The sequence below is a fragment of the Saimiri boliviensis genome, chromosome 2, assembly GCF_048565385.1.
Source record: "Saimiri boliviensis isolate mSaiBol1 chromosome 2, mSaiBol1.pri, whole genome shotgun sequence".
Lineage (NCBI taxonomy): Eukaryota > Metazoa > Chordata > Mammalia > Primates > Cebidae > Saimiri > Saimiri boliviensis.
This window is the reverse complement of record NC_133450.1, coordinates 35,820,791-35,839,630: the sequence shown is the minus strand read 5'-3', so window position 1 is coordinate 35,839,630 and position 18,840 is coordinate 35,820,791. Positions and strand designations below refer to the sequence as shown.

At 37.3% G+C, this 18,840-nt stretch overlaps 1 protein-coding gene across 8 annotated transcripts in view; it reads left to right on the top strand.

The window, feature by feature from the left end:
- RAD51B (RAD51 paralog B) overlaps positions 1 to 18,840 on the top strand; it is a 747,205-nt gene that overhangs the window by 37,618 nt on the left and 690,747 nt on the right. For all 8 annotated transcript variants that reach the window (XR_012516148.1, XR_012516149.1, XR_012516151.1 and 5 more), the window contains one exon: positions 3,468 to 3,604. Coding sequence is in view for 3 of the 8 variants with exons in the window: in XM_003924464.3 (XP_003924513.1) it covers positions 3,468 to 3,604 (137 nt within the window). In the remaining 5 variants the exon portion in view is untranslated. The remainder of the gene's footprint in view (positions 1 to 3,467; positions 3,605 to 18,840) is intronic.

The window sequence follows — 18,840 nt, the reverse complement described above, 5'->3', positions numbered from 1 at the left end:
TTTGTGTGTGACAGTGACTATGTAATCTGCATGTAGATTAAATACCCAGCAACCAACCAATCAATGGACACTCTTACTTCATTCCTTCAAGGTAAAGGTAATGTTTTAACAAGGAGTGAAAATGTAACTGCCTTTTGTAAAGGCTGTCATGAAAACACAGAGAGAATGTTTTTAAAATCACTGGAAATCTTTCTTTTATCATGTGATTTTTGTTGACAAAGATATGTGTGTCTTATGAAAACTTATCTGCACTCTTAAAAAATACTTGGAAAAATATTTTGTATACTCTTCAAAAATGTTCCAAATGAAGAGTTTAGTCAGTAGGCGGAAGGGGGAATAGAGGAGTGAGAGATGTTGATAAGAGTCTTAAAGTTTGTTATGCAATAGGAATAAATTTTGGTGATTTATTGTACAGCATGGTAACTATAGTTAGTAATAATGTTGTGTATTTCAAATAGCTAAAAGAATAGATTTTAAATGTTCTCACCAAAAAAAGATAAGTATATAAAGTGATAGATATGTTAATTAGCTTGATTAAACCATTCTACAATGTACTGTAAACATATTTCAAAATATATTGAACTCCATAAATATATATTGTTATTTATCAATTAAAAATATTAAAACAAGCAAAACCCATAATACATATCTGGTAGCAAATGAGTATCATGGTAGAGATCCATCAGACTGGTCATATGTAATTTGTGTATTTTTCTAGCTGAGTGTCATACTTCTATAAAAATAAATAAATGTAAGAAAAAAAAAAGTTTCAGTGGGTTTTTAAGCCAGTTGCTGAAAATGTTAAAATGTGATATGTTTTAATTAGTCTGTAGAAATGATCAATTGACATAAGGGAAGATGGAAATTTCTTAAAGATCAACAAAAACTTTTGCATGATTGATGGAAGGTATTGAAAAATGCAAATAATAATTTATTTAAGTCCAACAAATTATGTATTTCGTTAATTTTAATTCTTTTTTTTTTTTTTTTTTTTGAGACGGAGTTTTGCTCTTGTTACCCAGGCTGGAGTGCAATGGCGCGATCTCGGCTCACCGCAACCTCCGCCTCCTGGGCTCAGGCAGTTCTCCTGCCTCAGCCTCCTGAGTAGCTGGGATTACAGGCACGTGCCACCATGCCCAGCTAATTTTTTGCACTTTTAGTAGAGACGGGGTTTCACCATGTTGACCAGGATGGTCTCGATCTCTCGACCTCGTGATCCACCCGCCTCGGCCTCCCAAAGTGCTGGGATTACAGGCTTGAGCCACCGCGCCCGACTAATTTTAATTCTTATATCTTTGTAATTATCCCCTTCTCAGCTATTGGAAGGGAATTACAATTAAGTACTGAAATAAATGGAACTTAGGACCCCACATTTCAATCACCAAATCACAAAATATTTATATTATTTTTTAAAAATACAATTTGGTTTCTTATTATTTTCATTATTATCATTGCTCTACTAAAAATGTTAAGCTTTTATGAGAGCAAAAAGATCTTTTATATAAGTAATAAATATTATCAAATGATTGTTAATGTTTGCAATTTTTAATTTTTTTTGGGGGTTTTTTACTGTATAGGACTTATTAGTAAAATAGTAGGTATGTAATAAATATACATATATTGGAGGGTTGTACTAAATTTCATTTTGATTGCTTTTTTTGGCTGGTTTGTTGGAGTATGTGGTCAAAGAAGTTTGGAGAACTCTCTTTACTGATCACTGATAATCTGGCAAGCTATTATTCACAGGAGTAATTATTTGTTCTTAAAGTCTAAAGGATCATTGTAAAAGATTATAAACCAGCACATAATTTCTAATGTGGGAATTTTCTTTTTTTTTTTTTTTTTGGAGACATGGTCTTGCTATGTTGCTCTGGCTGGTCTTGAACTCCTGGGCTCAAGTGATCCTCCTGCCTCAGCCTCCAGAGTAGCTGAGATTACAGGCATGTGCTGAACATTTGTGTTTTAAGGTTGAACTTTGATAAATGAAGTTCACCTTTAGACTATATTCTGAAACAGTGGTTCTTAAAGTGTATAAATAGCATTAGCATTACCTGGGAACTTAGTAGCACTGTAAATTCTCAGGCCATAACTCAGACCTACTGAACCAGAAATGCTGATTAACAAGTTTTCCGGGTGATTCTAATGCTCACTCAAATCTGAGAACTACAGATTTAGATGATTCAGACTCATGGATCATTTGTATTTGTTTCTTTCTACTTCATAATATATCTGAGACAGTTTCCTTATTGTATGTCTCAGTTTTAACCCGGAGTTTTTTTCATTTCTATCTTAGACTTTTTTTTCTTTTCCCCTCCTCTTCTCTCCCCTTCTCATTGTGAAAAAAATGTTATTTAGTGTTATTTTCACAAATAAATGATGCATTGGTCCTAACAACTTGGGTGCCCCAGCTAATGGGAAAAATAGCTTATCTTAAAGGATATATTTTTGATTTCAACTTTCTTTTTTTTTTTTGAGACGGAGTTTCGCTCTTGTTACCCAGGCTGGAGTGCAATGGCGCGATCTCAGCTCACCGCAACCTCCGCCTCCTGGGCTCAGGCAGTTCTCCTGCCTCAGCCTCCTAAGTAGCTGGGATTACAGGCATGCGCCACCACGCCCAGCTAGTTTTTTTTGTATTTTTAGTAGAGACGGGGTTTCACTATGTTGACCAGGATGGTCTCGATCTCTCGACCTCGTGATCCACCCGCCTCGGCCTCCCAAAGTGCTGGGATTACAGGCTTGAGCCACCACGCCCGGCGATTTCAACTTTGATAATCTCAAAATAGTTTTCTGTCAATAAAGATTTCAAAACAGCTATTTCAAAGTATGCATCACCTAAACTCAGCAATTGTTTGCAAAGCAATAAATTTGCTTTATTTCTCTTTCCACACACATATGTGTTTGCATACACACATTTTTATTTGTTGAACTGTTTGAAAGTAAACTGTATACGTCAGTACACTTCACCCTTAAATACTCTTAAAAATATGGATTAAAATAGCCCTTAATGGTACCAGTACAGTTTTGTTTTGAAATGCCAATTTGTAACAAATGCTCAACCATTTGTTAAAGACTCTTAAATATTTTCAAAGTCCTATCATAAATATCGTTGTGAGGAAAAGTTACAGAACACCAAGTTATGATGGTATAAATGAGTGAATGTTTCAGCCTTTCTCAACTAAAAGTTTTCCATCTGAACTACAAAATACAGTGGATGATTCGAGTGACTGTTTTCTCAATTTTTCTAAGGATAGTATATAACTAGTGCCAATTCAGAGGAGAGAAGTTAATTCATTATATACAATGGATGTCTTGGGGTGTTTGGGCTTAATTCTGTCTCGGGAGCCCAGAGGTATATATGCATATATCTTTTAAGAGCTTGCATATATAGCAAGGTCTTAAAAGGATTTTGCTTTGACTGGCTTGTGATGTTTATCCAAACAACATTTTTTTTTCTTTTTTTTCTTTAGATAACAGGTCCACCAGGTTGTGGAAAAACTCAGTTTTGTATAATGATGAGTATTTTAGCTACATTACCCACCAACATGGGAGGATTAGAAGGAGCTGTGGTGTACATTGATACAGAGTCAGCATTTAGTGCTGAAAGGTATGAGATTTTATTTTCCATTATAATGTTTTACTTTTATATACAGCATAAAACATTTACACACAGGTTAACATTTCCCCCCACTTTTTTAAGAACAGAGAATGCTTTTAAATAAAATTTTCTTTTAAAATTGACACAGGAAAGCTTCTTTTTGTCTTTTGTATTCCTTTCTTATTAATGTAAGTTGGGATCTTGGATAAATTGTGTTTTGCAGAAAGTTGGTAAGAAATAAGTTGAAAAAATAGGGAGGAATTTAAGTAGAAAATGACAGAAAGGGTACACTGAAAAGAAAAACAGCAGGTTAGCTGCTTTGTAAGGACAGATGTTTCTCAATTTACGATGGGACTCCAATCATGAAATCCAGATACCATTTCTTAATAAAAGGAATGAGGGTTCTTTCTTGGGGGAAATGGCTAACTCAGTTCTGGAGTAGGGAATTTTAAAATTGAGTATGAAACATAATGGTAGATAGCAAGGAAACTACAAAGACTGTTCGGGAGGTGTCCAACAGACTCAGAAGAGGCTCCCACTGGCCAAAGATGGAACAAGTCTACGTCGATATGAATAATAATAGCAATGGATTAAAGCATGAAATAATTAAATGAGTCCATAATGACATTAAGAGATGAAAAGGAACCAATTGATTATCATTGGAGGGTTCTGAAGAAGTACCTCATTATTATGAAAATGGGCAAAAAAAGAAGTCAAGTATTTATTTTTCTGTTTCTATATAAACTATATTACTGAGTAACAACCTTTTTTTTTTTTTTGAGATGGAGTTTTGCTTTTGTTGCCCTGGTTGGAGTGCAGTGGTGTGATTTTGGCTCACTGCAACCTCCGATTTCTGGGTTCAAGTGATTCTCATGCCTCAGCCTCCGAGTGACTTCCAAGCATGTGCCACTATGCCTGGCGAATTTTTGTAGTTTTTGTAGAGGCAGGGTTTCACCATGTTGGCCAGGCTAGTCTCGGACTCCTGACCTCAGATGATCCACCTGCCTTGACCTCCCAAAGTGCTGTGTTTACAGGTGGGAGCCACTGCGCCTGGCCTAAATTGGTCTTTTTATAAATGTACCTCAGTAGTAAATGAAGAAAGAATGATAGAATATCACCAAATTACAAACCCTAACAATCTAATGGATCTAGGCATTGACCATCACAAAAAGACGATGAGTCATTGGGGTACCTTCTTTTTTTTTTTTTTTGAGACGGAGTTTCGCTCTTGTTACCCAGGCTGGAGTGCAATGGCGCGATCTCGGCTCGCCGCAACCTCCTGGGTTCAGGCAATTCTCCTGCCTCAGCCTCCTGAGTAGCTGGGATTACAAGCACGCGCCACCATGCCCAGCTAATCTTTTGTATTTTTAGTAGAGACGGGGTTTCACCGTGTTGACCAGGATGGTCTCGATCTCCTGACCTTGTGATCCACCTGCCTCAGCCTCCCAAAGTGCTGGGATTACATGGGTACCTTCTAATGGAAGAATAATCAAATTTGAATGTGATCAAGACTTCAGATCCAGCCACCATTTTACAACATAGCTAGAGAAGAGAGGAACACATCAAACGACTCTAGAAAATGAAATAAGCAAAATCCAAACTGGGAAATAAGAGAACAAACAACTCGGTTTCTCTGACAAACTGTAAGATTAAAAAAGAGTTGGAGGGGGAGCCTTTGGATTAAAACAGATTTAAAAACCTTATTGATGAGTTGCAAAGTGATGAACTTACTTGGATCTTGACTTAAATAAATGGTTAAAAAAACCCAGAAGGATAAACTTTGAGACCACTGGAAATTTGAACATGAAAATATATTTGAGATTAAAGCTGGTAAAGACAGTGGTTCACGCAAGTTGTACAAGTACTCTTTAAAAAGCCAATCATTAGCCTTCAACCAACGAGCCAGGTAGGTATTAAATAGCCAGTTATGTTATAAGTAGCATAAATAGCTCTTACAAAAGTCTTGGGGAATTTGGGTAAAGAATTCAAAGATTAAGATTATTTTTATAACAGCAGTCAGTGCACTGTAATGGATTTCTGCCTTCTTTGCATCACATACAAAACTAAGTTTAGGATGTCTTCTTAAGGAGTAAACTATTGCATGATTTTTTGTTATCAGTATTACAATTCACAGCAGCGTAAAAACTGTATCAATGATTTGGGTGATATCAGCATACATACAGTAGCAGAAGACTAGCAGGTGACTTGTCTGCATTTTTCAAACGAATTTGTGGAGAATCTTGTGTTTTTTTGTCTTTTTATAGAGCCTTAATCATTTACTTTTTGCATTCGCCATATTTATTTACTTCTCCTTCATAACCTTTTCTGCCTATGGGCATGTTGGTATTTACATCAGAGGCAGGTTGGAAAATGAAGAGGTAAGATTTTAGCTCCTTTGTTGGAATTATGTTGCATAATTTACAAGCAGCTCTTATGAGGGTCATTTAAGAATAGGAATTGAACTTTATATTGTATTTGGTTTTTTATTCCGTTCTCCACAAGGCTTAAAATGAGTGATCATCAGACTCCCACATGGAATAGATTTTGAGGTCTGGTGATAGGGCCAGGTCGAATAAAAAAATACGAGTTCTCTTTGGTATATATGCCAGACTTGGCATTCTTACACTACCTTCTAGTTTGTCATGGTGGGTCATGAATGGAGTGGCCCTGTAGTGTCTGATCACATTTCATCCATTCTGTTACGGGGCAGCTAATCCCTATTTGGAATTATCAGGGAAGGTTGGTCAATTGGTTAGGAAAGCTTACTGCTGCAGATAACTGACTATCCAAAGAACAGTAACTTAAACAAAAAGAAGTTTATTTCTCTCATCTAACATAACCTTAGTAGGTGGTTGCTGGCACTTGGTCACACTGCTCAGTGATGACAGAGAGACCTAGGGATGGTACATTTTCAGACATTGGATCCATTCTGTGCTCAAGTCAGTGGGAAGGAAAAGGGTTAAGTATATCTTTTATTGGGAAAGTATACTTTTATTCAGACTGTCTTCCTTCTCCCATCTGTGGATTTCCTTTTTGTTGCTTGTAATCCTCCTGCAGATTTCTCACTGAGCCACCTCTACGTGTAAAAAGAGGCTGGGAAAGGGAGGGGAGAAGATCATCATAGCAATCCTGATGAGTTGTTTGGGCCTGGTTAATATTGCTACCTGAATAAAATTGGGGCTCTCATAGCAAGGAAGAAGTGGAAATAGATATTGGATTGGTAATTAACAGTTTCTGTTTCAGCCCCAGCTGTTTCTGGACTTAGTGAAGAGGTAAGGCAGGGTAATATGAGACTCAAAAAGGACTGTGTTGTAGGTCTGCATGTTTTAGCAAGGTCTCCACTTTGTGCTTACAAAGCCAGCCGTATAATCAGCACAAATGAGAGAACATTTAAAGGATTAATACGAGGAAGGATTAAAGGACTCACATATAGAGAATTTAGGGTAAGTGAGAAAAAGTAGAAGATAATTTCTTCCTGTAAATATCTAGGTATCTTTTTACTAAGAAGGAGAGAGAAAACAAAGAATAAATAGAAACTACTTAAGTTTAAAATGTATTAAAGAAAACAAGAAAATCTTGCAGATTATATACTTAAAAGCACTTTGGAAAGGTTAGTTCTGTTTTTAGAAGCAATGCACTAACTAGTTTGTTTTACATGTCTTTTAGAGGATAGTAATCTAAAATAGTTGTTAATCATGCTTGTTCATCATAGACTGCAATGTATCTCCAGACTATTTTAACAATTAGAATGGGTTTGTACAACCCACAGCCCGTGGGCCTCATGCAGCCCAGGATGGCTTTGAATGTGGCCCAACAAATTCGTAAACTTTCTTAAAACATTATGAGATTTTTGTAATTTTTAAAAAAGATCATCAGCTATCATTAGTTTTAGTGTATTTTATGTGTATCCCTGGAAAATTCTTCTTGTTCCTCTGTGGCCCAAGGAAGTCAAAAGTCTCCTGAATTAGGTGATTGTATAGTCTGCCGCTAACCAGACTGAGTTAGAGGGGCTGCTCTGGGGAGAGGGGAATGCTATTCAGGCAGAGATCTGGATCCTTTTCTGATTGGTCCAGAAAAGGTCTGCTGTTTTGTTTGTTTGTTTTGTTTTTAAGATCTGATATAATCTTAGGCACCATATGCTTGTATATACCTTGAGAATATAGATAAATAGATTAAGTCAGTGACCCACCCCCATATTCTAGTCTATGAAAATTTTGGCAATCACAAGAATTCCAGTATACATGAACTGAATTAATTTATTGTCCATATTAGAGACAGTTACCCAAAGATGGAACTATGCATTAAAAATAAAAAATGAAGGTAATATGGATGACAAATAGTAATAGAGATATTAAAATAAGGTTGTTTTTTTTTTTTTAGAAATTAAATGGATAAAGGAAAATAAATTTGAGTCTTAGAACTGCAAATTGAAGGGGATCAATAAGTATGTGAGAAAAACTGAGGGATCTAGGGAAGTAAGAGATGAGAGCCAGGACTGGAAGGTGGGGACCTGAGGAGATATGATATAGGACTGGAATTTTAGGAGATAGAAGTGAGTATTCCTGAGTTGTAATGAAATCAGAAAAGCTTTGAAAATTGGGAAGACAATTAGTCCAGCAAGGGAGAAAGACATTAATCAAATAATCACTGAAATGTGAAATTATAAATATTATTACAAAGTATACAAAAGAGAGGTACCTGTATTGGTACTGTGTGGGCAGTGGCTAAGCTTAGATCTGAAGGAGCTGCTGTATTTGGTATACATGTCACCTCTCAAGGTGCCAGGTTCCCCACAGATAGTTCTGTTTAATACCTAACAAACTACAGTCATGCGCCACATAACAACATTTCAGTCAAGGATGGGCTGCATATAAGGTGGTGGTTGCATAAGATTATAATACCATAATTTTTCTGTATCTTTTTAAAGTTTAGATAGAAAGATATTTGTCACTGTGTTACATTTGGTATACCATAGAGGCTAATTTGTAGGCAATTGTTAACACTTAGGCTGTATGGTATAGCCTATTGCTCCTAGGCTACAAATCTGTACAGAGTGTTAATATACAGATTTGTAGCCTAAGTGTGTAGTAGGCTATACTATCTAGGTTTGTAGAAGTACACTTTATAATGTTCACACAACAGTGAAATTGCCTAATGATACATTTCTCAGTACATATCCCCGTTATTATGCGCCATACAGCTGTGTTTAGAGTGTCATTCTTTCTGCATTTGTATATAAAATTGGAGGCATTGAGGGCGGTGGTAGTGGCCAGCCATGACTCAGGCTGATTCGGAAGGTAATACCAGTGTGGTCGTAAGGCCATTGACATAATTGCTTGTTGGAATAAATTTGAAATCTTTGACCCAGAAAGAAACAATAAGGGAGATAAATTCCTTCTAAATCATTTTTTTTTGAGATGGTTTCGTTGCACTGGATAGGTTTTCCTTAGTTCAATTCCAGCAGCCTTATCATTTGTGAATCTAGGTGAATTAGTGGGGAGGGAAGTCCTGAAAAGTTTCTAGGATAGAAAGTGGAATTTGTCATAAGTACTTATTACTATAACAAAGCTTTGGAATATTCTGGAATCTGTAAGGGGAATTAATAGATTCATATCATTATATTTAGTAACACATATTGAATGAATAAACAGGGAAACAGTACATATGTACAAGAAGCTTTGAGAAGCCATAAGCCTACGTTTTCGCACATTTATGATGCTATATTTTAACTAGTATTTTGGAAAATTTTTTACGTTTTATTTCAAGCATATGTTTTATTTCAAGTTGACATGTGGTCACTAATGAAATGCTTTTATTTTTCCTTTTATAAAAGAGCTGTGAAGTCACAGAGGGAACTAATGATTTTGAACAGGGTTTTTGCTTCTTAATTGACATATGCCTTTTTATTCTGGAACTGATCAGGAAAGAAGTCCATCTGTATTCATAAGCAGTTAACTCTTTCCAGAATTGGAATCTTTAAAGTGCATTATAGCTATCAAGTCCAAATTAAGGCATAGATAGTCACTTGCAAGGTGAGACTTGATGGCAAAACTAAAATGTGGTCTGGAACTTCTTTTTCTTTTAAAAGAGGAGCACTTCTAACCATATTCTGAGGGGTTCTGCCATAGTAAATCCTTTGATTGTAGGATGGATTGCATTGTCTATCAGAAATGAGGGGTTCTGGGCAGCGGGACACTGAGAGTGGATGTAGGGTTATTGAGTATAGTAGGCTAAATTAGATGATACAGAAGGGGAAATTGGGAAGTCATGGTGTTTGACCTCAGACATCTCCACTAGCAGTTGATATGCAAATGATTCATCCAGGGAGGAAGGACATTTTAGAAATCTTAATAGGTTTTCAGGTATATTGTTTTGGGGTTTGATGGACTAAGAGTATAAAGGTAGCTTTTTTGACAGCATAGCCCTTTACAGTGGTACTACCTCCATTTTATAAATGTAATAGTTCTCAGTTGCGGGAGGATGGCAGGCAGTTTCCCCTTTAGTAGGTACTTTGGGAATTTGTAGGGGAGTGCAAGAATAAATTTTTTTTAACAGTAATAAATAGATATGGTCTAGGGATGCTAGCCATTCTGTAATGTGAGGGTCATTAAAACTGACAGTGCTATAAATAATATTTTATTAATTAGAACATATTACAGCATGATATAATTGACGTTCATCTCAGTTGATACATGCAGCAGCACTGCCAGGTGAGAGATTGGGGTATTATGATCTTCATTTTAGAAATAAGGAAAATGGGACTCAGAAACCATGTGATTTGCCCACAATCATATGGCTAGTAAGATAGCTGAGAGGTGAACTCACATCCTCTTCCCACTGAACTGTGGTAGAAAAAAATGATTTGACTCCAAGAAAAGATCCAAGTTGTGTTTTCAATAATACCTGTTTGATGTCAGGGCTTTCTATTAATTAGAAAGTCTTTACCCCATTTCCCATTGGGCTTCTAGTGTTTTTATTCTTGATTTGCAGAAGTTTTTTATGTGTCTTCTAGATATTGTTTATCAGTTTTACGCATTGAAAATACCTCCTCCCGCTCTGTTGTCTGTCATCTTTATAGTGTCCTTTGTTGAACAGAAATTTGTAATTGTAATTAAAAAATTTTTTATTAGTGACAGTGTCTCACTCAGGCTGGAGTGAAGTGGCACAATCATAGCTCACTGCTACCTTAACTTACTGGGTTCAAGGGATCCTCTTTCCTCAGCCTCCCAAATAGCTGGGTCTTTAGGCAAGTGCCACCACACCTGGCTAATTTTTAAACTTTTTTTTGTAGAGCTGGGGTCTTTTTTTTCAGTTGTATTTTTTTTTTTTTTTTTTGGAAAGAACAAGTACTGTTTTTAATTCTTTTGCAAATAACTACCACTCACAGGATGTGTGAAGCTGTTGGGCACTACGTACCTTCTCAGATCTTGGAATCTGATGGGCTGCGACCACCTCCACCCGCCGTTGCACGTTGGTTTTCACACGGCACATGCTTGTTATCTCTGCAACCACCCTAAACTCAGCTTTGCAAGGTTATAATGCCTTGAAAGGGATGCAGCAGAACCTAATGCTGAAGCGGTGAGCAGCCTGGAACGTGGAGCTCTAAGTTGGCCTATGGATGTTGGATATGAGAGCTGGGGTCTTAACAATCTTGCTAGTCTTGAACTCCTGGGCTCAAGCAGCCCTCCTACTGCCACCTCCCAAAGTGCTTGGATTCCAAGCATAAGCCACCGTGCCTGGCCAGAAATTTGTAAATTTGAAGTCGTTGCCTTATGGTATTGGTTTTCAGATCTTAATTAACAAGTTTTCCCCCTCCATTCGGTATCAAAGATACTGTCTTACAGTTTTTTCCTAATATAGTTATAGTTTTATCTTTTATGTCAGTATCTTTAATCCATCAGAAACCCATTAATGATATGTTTTAAATTTTTGTATAAACTGTCACATTCTCCTCTAGAAATATTGTATGTAATTTTATCCCAACTAACAGTCCTTTGAGAGCCTTCATCAACACTGTTTTTAGTTTCTTTAATTTTTGTCACACTTATGGGAAAAAGTGACATCTCATTGTTTTAACTATTGTGGGCCAATATCTTTTCATGTATTCATTGTCCATTGATATTTCTTTGGCAAATTACCTAGACATACACTTTGCCCATTTTTTTCTTATTGATATGTATAAATTACTCTGTGTATTATGGATATTAATGCTTATATGATTTTTTTCCTAGGCTATAATTTATCTTTTAACTTTGGTTATGCTCTTTTGTTATCTATGATTTTTTTGATAGTTGATCTTTCAGATTTTCCTTTATGGCTATTAAAGTTTTAATTTTTAGGGCCCTTAAACTCTAGTTTAGGTGGATTATATCAGTTGATATTTATCATATTAGAAATTTAAACTGGAAAATTTAAAGATTATTTAGCTATTATCTATTATACAGTAAATTCATTATATGGTGTGTGCGTTTTTTGTTTTGTTTTGTTTTGTTTTTTTACTTTTTAAAAACTTATACTTTAAGTTCTGAGGTACATGTGCAGAATGTACAGGTTTGTTACATGGGTATACACTTGCTATGGTGGTTTGCTGCATCAATCACCCTGTCATCTACATTAGGTATTTCTCCTAATGCTATCTCTCCCCTTGCTTCCCACCCCCCAGCAGGTCCTGGAGTGTGATGTTCCCTTCCCTGTGTCCATGTGTTCTCATTGTTCAACACCCACTTATGAGTGAGAACATGTGGTGTTTGGTTTTCTGTTCTTTTGTCAGCTTGCTGACAATGATGGTTTCCAGCTTCATCCATGTCCCTGAAAAGAAAATGAACTCATCCTTTTTTATGGCTGCATAGTATTCCATGGTGTATATGTATCACAATGTGGTTTTGAATTGCATTTCTCGAATGACCAGTGATGATGAGCATTTTTTCATATGTTTGTTGGTTACATAAATGTCTTCTTTTGAGAAGTGTCTGTTCATATCCTTTGCCCCCTTTTTGATTGGTTGTTTGGTTTTTTTCATGTACATTTGTTTAAGTTCTTTATAGATTCTGGATATTAACCCTTTGTCTAATTAGATCCCATTTGTGAATTTTGGCTTTTGTTGCCATTGCTTTTGGTGTTTTAGTCATGAAGTCCTTGCCCGTGCCTATGTCCTAAATGGTATTGCCTAGGTTTTCTTCTAGGATTTTATGGTGTTAGGTCTTACATTTAAATCTTTAATCCATCTGGAGTTAATTTTTGTGTAAAGTGTAAGGAAAGGATCCAGTTTCAGCTTTCTGCATATGGCTAGCTGGTTTTACCAACACCATTTATTAAATAGGGAATCCTTTCCCCATTGCTTGTTTTTGTCAGGTTTGTCAAAGATCAGATGGTTGTAGATGTGTGGGGTTATTTCTGAGGCCTCTGTTCTGTTCCGTGGCCTATATCTTTGTTTTGGTACCAGTACCATGCTCTTTTGATTACTGTAGCCTTGTAATATAGTTTGAAGTCAGGTAACATGATGCTTCCAGCCTTGTTTTTTTGCTTAGGATTGTCATGGCTATGTGAGCTCCTTTTTGGTTCCATATGAAGTTTTAAAGTGTTTTTTTTTTTCCCAATTCTGTGAAGAAAGTCAATGGTAGCTTGATGGGGATAGCATTGAATCTAGAAATTACTTTGGGCAGTATGGCCATATTCACAGTATTGATTGACTGTATTGAATAGGCAATTGCAAAACAATAATATTTGTGTATCTAAACAAAGGAAAGGTATGGTAAAAATATACTATGTAAGTTTTTGAGACCAACGTTGTATAAGTGATGCATCATTGACTGAAATTTGTTATGCAGTGCATGACTGTGCTGTTTATTTTGAAACTTATTTAGCTCCACTACTAAGGTAAAATCCTTCTGAGAATTCTGCCCAATGCCCAGTGTATAATGAGTTTTCTTTATTCTTCACTCTTGTGTAAACCTGAACTATTCCCACCCTTGTGTGAGCACTAGGAATTGTTCAGTCTAATACTTTCTGGTGGTTCTTTCCTCAACCTCAGAGAGTTTCCCTTCACACATTTTTGTGTGTTCAGATTAGTTCTCAAGTGGACCTCTCTGCAGATCTCTGCAGTGCTCACTCTGCACACCTGCTTCCTCTCTGGTACTCTGCCCTATAAGTTCTAGCCACCTTAGCTTTCCCAAACTCTGATCCCTATCTCCTCGACTGAGGTTGTCTACCAGGCTCTGTTTGCTTTCCCTTTCTCGTGTTGCAGCCTGGAAACTGCCTCTTGAGCAAGCTGAGGTGATTGTAGGTTCATTGTGTTTGTTTCCTTTCTCTCAAGGATCACAATCTTGAGCTTTCTATCGTTCAGTATCTGAAAACTGATTTCGTGTATTCTGTCTGATTTTCTATTTATTGTTTCAGTGCAATTCCTGTACCAGTTAATCCTTTGTGGGCAGAATTGGAAATCCCTTCTTTCATTCTTTCTTGAGTTCACTTTATCCAGGCTTTAGTTCCCAGCTCTATAATGCAACTGCTTTAAAATTTATCTAACCCAATAGTAGCATTTGAAAGAGTTGATCACTCCCTTTTTCTTGAAAAGCTTTCTTCACTTGACTTCTTTTTATTTTTTTAGACAGAGTCTCTCCTAACTCTGTCACCCAGCCTGGAGTACAGTGGTGCTATCATGGCTCACTGCAGATTTGACCTTGCAGGCTCAAGCAATCCTCCCACCTCAGCCTCTTGAGTAGCTGTGACCACAGACATATGCCACCATGCCCAGCTAATTTTTAAATTTTTACTACAGACAAGGTCTTGATATGTTGCTTTGGTTGGTCTCAAACTTCTGGGCTCAGGCAATCCTCCTGCCTTGGCCTCCCAAAGTATTGGGGTTACAGGTGTGAGCCACCATGCCTAGCCCACTTGGCTTCTTGGAACCATTCTCTCTTGATTTTACACCTACTTCTTGGTCACCTCCTCCTCTCAGTCCTGTTTGCTGGATCTTCCTCATCAGTTTAACTTCTAGGCTTTGTGGAATCCCAGAACTCAGTCCTAGGACCTTTTTTCTTATATATCTGTACTCAATCCCTGATATCATCTAGTCTTATGAGCTTTAAAATCTTCTGTAGGCTGTAACTGCTGGATTGATATCTGAATTCTGAGCTTTCCCATGAACTTCAGATTCGTATTCATTTGTGTAAAGATGTGGAATTTGGATAGGCTTACATACATGAATTTCCTGATACATCCAAAACTGCATTCTTGATTCCCCCATGAAAGAAATAAAACATGCAAATAGCACCAATAACCAAAACTTTTATCTGAATCTTGTCTTTTCTACTTCAATAAAATTGTCATTCCATTCTTCTAGATGCTCATCCAATTAGTCAAGAAATTCTTTTTTTTTATTTGAGACAGAGCCTTACTCTGTTACTCAGGCAGGAGTGCAGTGGCATGATCTTGGCTCACTGCAACCTTTGTCTCCCAGATTCAAGTGATTCTCTTGCCTCAGACTCCCAAGTAGCTGGGATTACAGTCACATGCAACCACACCTGGCTAATTTCTGTATTTTTAGTGGAGACAGGGTTTTGCCATGTTGGCCAGACTGGTCTCTAACTCCACACCTCAGGTGATCCACCCACCTCGGCCTCCCAGTGTGTTGGGATTACAGGCGTGAGCCAACCTGCCTGGCCAAGAAATTCCTTTAGTTTCCCTTTTGAACTATATCTTGAGTCCAGTTACTTCTCATCACTTGAGCTATTATTTCCCTGGGTCACGTCACTGCCAGCCCTTATCTGGTCTATTGTGCTAGCTGATCTCCTTGCTTTCACTCTTGCCCGTCTGTAGCCTCTTCTCCATTTGGCAGTTAGAGCAGTCCTTTTAAAAAAGAAGTCAGATCATGTTGTTCCTGCTCCTAGGCTTCTTGTTTTACTAAATAAAAGCTAAACAAAATACCATAGACCTAAAGGTCTTAATGTGATCTTGGCCTTGGCTAGCTCTTTGTTTTCTATTATGCTCCCTCTTGCTCCCTGTGTTCCAGATACTGTGCATTAGTCTCTTTGTTGTTTTTCAAACACACCAGGCATCTTTCCACATATAAGCTTTTGCACTTGCTGTAATTCTCTATTCTTGTGTGCTGTTTCACTGGATATCCACATGGTTCATTTTCTCATCTATTTTAAGCTTTTGCTCACATGTCACCTTATTAATGAGACTTTATCAGTTCACTTTCCATAAAGTATAAAATAGCACTTGCCCCACCTGTCATATTCTATTCCCTCATCCTGTTTTTCCTCTAGAGCCTTATTACCTGATATATAATATATATTTATTTGTTTGTCTTCCTCAGTAGACTGTAAACCCAATGAGGGAAGGGTTTTGTTTTTTCTTTTGGTGGTAGCGGTTGTTCATTGCCATTTTCTCAGCACCTGGCATATAGTAGGTCCTTAATAAATATTCATCAAATGAATGAATCTTAAGTGCTCATTTCGAAAAGAATGCTTTTTATAAAAAGGTATCCATAAGATGGCATTATTTTCAAACTTTATGTAATTAATGTTGGGAGCAAATGATAGGTTCTTTTCTGTTTTTTTGCCTTAAACAAAGAAGATGTTTGTGATGAAGATTGTCACGAGAAGTTAGTAGGGTGAATATGGGGCATGTCGAATACTGCATTTATATTTGGTTTTTGATTTATATTTTTTCAGATATTTATTATAAAATAAAAAACAAATGGAGAAACTTATAGAAAATTATAGCATATTGGCCAGGCACGGTGGCTCACACCTGTAATCCCAGCACTTTGGGAGGCCAAGGCGGGCGAATCACGAGGTCTGGAGATTGAGATGATCCTGACCAATGTGGTAAAACCCCAACTCTACTAAAATACAAAAATTAGATGGGCATGGTGGTGTGCACCTATAGTCCCAGCTACGTGGGAGGATGAGGTAGGAGAATCACTTGAACCTGGGAGGTGGAGGTTGTAGTGAGCCAAAATTACGCCACTGCACTCCAGCCTAGTGACAGAGAGACACTCTGTTTCAAAAAAATAAAAATAAAACCAAACCACAAGGTCAGCAGTTCAAGACCAGCCTGGCCAGGATGGTGAAACTCCATCTCTACTAAAAATACAAAAAAATTAGCCGGGCATGGTGGCGGGCGCCTGTAATCCCAGCTACTCAGGAGGCTGGGGCAGAGAATTGCTTGAACCTGGGAGGCGGAGATTGCAGTGAGCCGAGATGATGCCACTGCATGCACTCCAGCCTGGGCGACAGAGTGAGACTCAGTCTTAAAAAAAAATTACAGCATATTGGTTTGTAAATAACCATTTAATACAATTATTTGCATGGTAACTGTGAATAAAGGTTGTTCATGTCTCTCCATTGACCACCATTCCTTCTGAGAGGCCTTCAGCAATGAGAAAGCAGCAATAAGTTCCAGAGCCTTTCACTACTCAAGCCACTAGTGGAAATCCAGCCTAGTGCTAGAGGGCAGAAAATTGTCAGCTGTTCAATGCTTGTTGCTCATAAGTTAGGTACTCTCAATCTGGTTCCTCATCAACTGGGCATTCAAAGTGTGAAAAACTTCCATGTTCCTAGAAGATGTTGCCAGACCTATCTTGTTAAAAACTGGTAAGTTCTAAATGCCAGCGATTTTTTAGCTACTTCTCTGACCAGCACTAAACTCAGCACATAGTTTCCCTAATCAGAAAATTTACGCTTTTCCCGCAAACCCTCAGGATTTGGCTCCTCTGTCTGTGTCAATGCCATCTAATTTCTTGATTTCCTCACTTACCTCATTTCCTTCTTCCGTTTCAATCCCTGTGCCTCTCTTAAGCACTTTTCCTGGATGGTTATTTGATCCATTTTATTCTCACTCTTCACACCTCTTTTGGTACTATTCCTTACTCATGAAGTATTTTTTCCTCTTCCTGTTCAACTTAACTATGTTTATTTTTCTTTTCAAATTGTTCAAAAATATACTTTAAAAAAGTTATTGAAGTTCTCTCTTCTCTTTTCCTGTTTTAGGGTTTTCTCTTTTATTTCTGATCATAGCAAATGTAAGGACTTATTTTATCTTTTTAAAGTTCTCAGCAGAGACCCAGAACTCTTAACTATTTAGAAATGAAAACACTGTTCTTTTGTATTTTTGAGTCTCTAAATGGAACATACAATGTAGGATGGTTTTCAGGTTTACAGCCTCTCTTCCAAGTTCCCCTGGGATGTTCTCTTCCAAGTTCTCTTCCTAAGTAAATACTAGGGCTGATAAAATGACATTTTATTTAAAATCAAATGCAATGTTTAAACTCAAAACATTTAAAATGGGCCAGCACTTCGGGAGGCCAAGACAGGCAAATCAGGAGGTCAAGAGATCAAGACCATTCTGCCCAACATGGTGAAACCCCATCTCTACTAAAAATACAAAAAATTAGCTGGGTGTGGTGGTGTGTGCCTGTAGTCCCAGCTACTCGGGAGGCTGAGGTAGGAGAATCACTTGAACCCGGGAGGCAGAAATTGCAGTGAGCTGAGATTGTGCCACTGCACACCAGTCTGGTGACAGAGTGAGACTCTGTCTGAAAACAAAACAAAACAAAACAAAAAAAACACATTTAAAATGAAATGAGATGGTTAAACTCAAAGACTTGTAGTTTTAACATTTTTAACCATAAATATGAGAAATTTCTAGTAATGCTTTCCATATCTTATAATATGAATGATGGTGTTTTAACTTGTCACTCTCTTGTGTTTGGCATACTGCATATATTAAACTGGCTTTGACAAAATAGACAAATGGGATCTAATTAAGAGCTTCTGCACAGCAAAAGAAACTATCATTAGAGTGAACTGGCAACCAACAGAATGGGAAAAAATTTTTGCAATCTACCTATCTGACAAAGGGCTAATATCCAGAATCTACAGAGAATTTAAACAAATTTACAAGAAAAAAACAAATGACCCCATCAAAAAGGGGGCAAAGGATATGAACAGCCACTTCTCAGAAGAAGACATTTGTGCAGCCAACAAACATACGAAAAAAAGCTCATCAACACTGGTCATTAGAGAAATGCAATTCAGAACCACGTTGTGATACCACCTCAGGCCAGGTAGAATGGCAATCATTAAAAAATCAGGAGATACCAGATGAGTAGTGAGGATGTAGAGAAATAGGAATACTTTTACATTGTTGGTGGGAGTGTAATTAGTTCAGCCACTGTGGAAGACAGTGTGGCGATTCCTCAAGGATCTAGAAATAGAAATTCCATTTGACCCAGCAAT